The sequence below is a fragment of the Rutilus rutilus genome (genome assembly GCF_951802725.1).
Source record: "Rutilus rutilus genome assembly, chromosome: 18".
In the NCBI taxonomy this organism is placed as follows: domain Eukaryota; kingdom Metazoa; phylum Chordata; class Actinopteri; order Cypriniformes; family Leuciscidae; genus Rutilus; species Rutilus rutilus.
In genome coordinates, this window is record NC_140231.1 from 36,310,901 (window position 1) to 36,315,900 (window position 5,000).

General features: G+C 41.6%; 1 protein-coding gene across 1 annotated transcript in view; it reads left to right on the plus strand.

Moving 5' to 3' along the window:
• The first annotated feature begins 86 nt into the window (after nt 1-86).
• Nucleotides 87-5,000, plus strand: part of oaz1b (ornithine decarboxylase antizyme 1b) — a 6,746-nt gene continuing 1,832 nt past the window's right edge. The window contains 4 exon segments of the mRNA XM_084387705.1: nt 87-1,156; nt 4,291-4,342; nt 4,344-4,430; nt 4,606-4,778. Of these exon segments, the coding sequence (XP_084243831.1) occupies nt 1,029-1,156; nt 4,291-4,342; nt 4,344-4,430; nt 4,606-4,778 (440 nt within the window). The 5' untranslated portion in view covers nt 87-1,028.

A 5,000-nucleotide genomic window follows, 5' to 3' on the forward strand; every position in this document is an offset into this window, starting at 1 on the left:
ATGAGGAGATGTGGAGATGAGGAGATGTGGAGATGAGGAGATTGTGACTTTAAATGGTAGAAAATACAACACAGGCAAGTAACACCTCTTGACCTTTAATCCCTAAACCAGAGGATTTGACTCAAGTGGAACTGTACAGGTGCTGTAGAAGCCAATAGCACGACTTATTTTATAACAGGAAAAAATAACTTTACCATCTTCCATGTCTAAAAAACAAAGCAGTTTCATATGACAATAACATGCTATTCATGTTCTCATGCACACAAATAAGGTGTGAAAACATCATCACACACACAGACTCAAAAGCAAAACAGCATTTGCTTCCTCTCAGTAATGTTCAAATATTTATAGCTCCTGTAATGCCAAATATCTTATGATACCAGTGTAAAGTGGTCTAGTCAGTGACAGAGTGCATATTCGTCTAAAAAGTAATGTATTTTCAGCTTCAGAATCATGAATATTGTTATTCTGGTGTCTCTATTGTCCTGTGCTTTGGGTTTCCAGCACCAAGTCCAAGACTATGCATTATTTACACACACAATGTAATATCACCAGTACATTTTTTTGTTAACCTTTTCATATGAGAGACAATAGCATGTCATGTTCTCAAATGCACATAAATAAGGTGTGAAAACATCTTCACGACTCACACACGCCTCAGTCAACAACAGACTCTAAAGCAAAACAGCATTTGCTTCCTCTCAGTAATTTTCCACTCTCTGAACAAACGAGAAGACCGAGCGCACTATAGCGAAGGCGTGACTCATGCATATTAATCACGCCAGCAGACGTTCGCTCATCCGATTGGCTGAAAGCGCTGCCTGTTGAATATTAAGTACCCACGTGACCGGACGCTCGAAGCCCGTTGCGTAAGGGCCGCGATGACGAGCTGATGAATATTCATGAGCACCGCCTTCGCCATAGTAGCGCTGCGCGTGCTTTAATGCGCATCTCCTCCTCCGGGTCTTCACTTACTCGCTGACCGCAGAAGAGCGCACACAGGCCGGCGTGAACTCTCCCGAGGCCGGATGGTAAAATCCAACCTCCAGCGGATCCTAAACAGTCATTGCTTTGCCCGTGAGAAAGAAGGAAAGAAACAGTGTGAAATCAGCATCATGGAGGCGCTCAGTAACAGTATTAATGACATGATGGGCAGGTGAGAGAGAGAGAGACTTCTACCCCGCTAACAGCCCGTTTACTCACATTTTACTGCTTAAAAATCTCCATATGAAAATTTAAAGTAATTATAATTAGGGTTGTTGACTTAATTGTGCGGTTTAATGGGGGTTTAGTGGGAATTATTTCCTCACAGGGGCCTGAAGGGCTAATGCTAATGCTAGCAGATGGGTTTTTTTTTAGTGACGCTATAAACCGTTTTGCTCATCTAACACACACTGAAGTACTGAAGTAAAGTTTTAAAAGTGTTGGAAACCCATCATCATGTCACGTTAAGATGATAAACTGAAATCTGAATGAAGGAAATGTGGCCTAATAAAATGTATCCCTTTAAGTTCGCGGTCACACGCCTGACTGGTGTCGTTATTTCGCATATTAGGCGATAAACGCGTGTATTTTCACAGCTCGGTGAATTATGAACGCGCTTATCGTGTTAGTTTCGATGTAAGGTTTTTGTTTTGAGATTTGACGTCGAAGGCCTCGCTCTTTACACGTACGTCACGTCGACGTCATGACGTCACCGGGCTCGGGCCTTTGATCGCGCCGACGAGTGTTTTTGTTGGTTATATTTTATTTTTCCGTATTGCACATTGAAATGAGATTCGGTGACGTGTATGATCGCGCTGATTTTTTTTTTTTTTTTAAATCGGATGTATATATATATAAATAGACATCATATAAAAACAATTATGAAACAATATCGTATGTAAACAATTTTGACACAATAACGCGCGAGGGAAATCATTCGCTTATGACCGGAAGTACATATAATTTATTTAGACGTCACTGTTGCATAATCGACCTTTTATGACTTTATTACCCATATTTCTGTGCTGTGACTGCACGTGAACATGAACCGCTTGGTGACGTCACGATTTAAACATCAGGTTATTAGAGATGAGCAGCAGTGTCTCCTTTATGATAAAGCATTACTTTTTCATCCAACAAAATACCACATAGGATTTATCCAGTTATGCATGTTTTGGAAATATTTAAGATGAACATTGCAGATAATTCTGTGGACCGGAAACTAAAGCATTAGCCTTTTTTTTTTTATTGTATTTGCAGGATTTAGAAACCTATATGAACAATAAAACGGGAGTGCATAATAGAAATTTGTGTATTTCATTGGTTTTGTTTATTTTCTGAACATTTTGGAAAGTGAAGAACGATGCAATTATTTATTTTATTAGAAGAGCGCCACGCACACGAGAAGACGTGCAAGCCCTTATTTCTCACATTTCATCAGTGACGTTAATAATGTTCACTTACATGCTTAGAGCACAACACAATTGACCTGAACATATAAACGTTAAAACTTCAAAAGGCCATTTTTTTCACAGGTGTCTCTGAAATAATAAAGTTGGTTATAATAATAAAATTACTGAAGTAAATGAAAGCTAAATAGAAATATAGTATTTGTTCTGGCAGCTAATGCCGCTAATAAATGGTATATCGCATAAAGAAACACAAAGATGCACATAATTATAAAAATGTGCATAAAAAAAGATGTGCCTTTTTAAGACGTGCATATAAACTACGACGGAAAGACAATTACAGAATAAATCCACACCGGTCATGTGACTGCGATGGAGAGCACGACTGGAGGACCGAAGCCTGATCGCTAGGGCGGCACCATCATGACACATCATAATGGTCCATTATTTCCATGGAATTGTAATTATGATTATCATCATTTACATTGATGTTTTGAGTAGCTTTATGCCACTGTATGAAGCGACTGCCTGCCGTATTATAATAAACGAGCTGAAAACTTGTATTGCTTTTCTACAGCATTAAGCCTCAAATGTCAGATATTAAAAAGATAAAATATTTAAAGAAACCAAACCAAAGTAAAAATATGCATGTTATTCTAAAACTAAAATTAAACCAATGTGGGAAAACCCTTAAGATCCGCTGGAGAAAGAGAAACACATCTTACACACACACAATAATGTAAGAGGACTTTTATTTTGGTAGTTGCGCCTTTCAGCGAATACATAATTGTGGCGTCCGTTACTGTAATCGCGATTACAGATTCGATTAAATCCTAAAGTTTGTGAATCTGAATTTTTTTTTTTTGAAAATAATCATTAATAGATACAAAGTGCTTGAATTTATTTTGTGCGAGACGTTTTCTGGCTAAAGCTCCACATGATCCGCTAACGTACCGCCAACACGCCGTGGCCTGTGCGCGCTAGCCTGCTTGATTATCGCTTATGTTGAGTGTTTCCCGCGTGAGGTACTGTGTGTTGCCATGACGTTCCCACGCGCCCGAAACTACTACGATGGAACCTCAGCGTTACACACACACACACACACCGTGACTGTACTCTGAAGTGATCTGACGTTAACTGCATGGGTTAGGCTGAAAAGAGTTAGGCAGAGCCTCAGTGAATGGCAGAGCACAGTGTAGATGTGCCGAATATTCTTCCGTTTATGCAAAACAGAAAACCGATGAATATGATATCAGATCTCGGTCACATGGCCAGAAATAAATGCAGAAAAACCCAAGAAGCTTTTCTGCACGGTTGCGTTTGACACATGAACACTGTAACGATAACGCGTCGTAACCTTGCGCTCACCTGAAGCGTGTCCCCACATTAGAGGGGTCACCGGATGCACAGTGCACTGTTATATGGGGTGTGTGTGTGTGTGTAGTGTGTGTGAACACAATGAAGAAAACACATTCACTGCTGCTTTGGCCTAAACACTCTCAATAATCAGGCCGTCTGCATCCTCTGAGCACTGTGATGTCATAATGCTCATGCTCCGCCCACGACTGCTGACTGCTATTAGCATATTTCCCATATTAGCATATTTCCCGTATTAGCATAGATTTAAAGAGACATGCACTGGAACGGGTCGCTGTGAACAGAGCTGTGTTTGAGGAGGTAAAGGGTGTTTTACACAAACATTGAGGACTTTTAACCACAGTATGTTACAAACTTTACACTAAGACCCTAAAGAATCACACCGACCTGTGGAGAACGGGCGCCCGATGACCCCTTCGAGTCCTTGAGTTTGAGGGTAACCGAGGTGTGGGTAACGACTGCGATCCCATGCTGATGGAGCGAATCTAATGTGTGTGTGTGTGTGTGTGTGTTTCCGCAGTGTGTCCGTGTGCTGTAGTAGTTCCACTGGTCCAGGGCCTCTGTGGTGTTCCTGATGCCCCTCACCCACCTCTGAAGATCCCAGGTGGGCGAGGGAACGGGGCACGGGATCACACACCCGCAGCTCAGCAGCTGTACTCGGTGAGAACACACGTCACATGACCACTGATCCACTGCTTTAAAGGGTTAATTCTCCCATGATTTACTCCCCCTCATCCCATATGTGTATGACATTCTTCTGTCAGACGAACACACAGTTATAGTAAAACACATCCTGCTCTTCAAGCGAAGCTCACGCCTGTTTTCTGGTCCTCAGGACAGGAAGTTGACTGTGACTGAAGAGCCGGCTGTGAGCGGGCGTCCCAGAATCCTTCACTTCCAGAGCCGGCCCACCGTGTCCCGGATCATCCAATGGGAGGCGGTGCTTCAGGGAGACGGCCTGTTCGTGGAGATTCCCTGCGACGCTTTCCCTGAGGGCAGCAAGGAGAGGTGACCCTAGCAACCGCACGCAGCCCCATAGCAACGGCTCGATGATGCGGCAGAGGGAGAGTGGAGGAGCGAAGGATGAAAACTAGATTCAAATACCTAATCGTATAAAAGGAGATTTAAATTAATGCAATTATTACATTCTAAATATATTGAAAACAAAAATGTTGTTAAAATTATAAAAAATATGAATAAAATATTTTAAAACAATATAAAAGAAAAAAA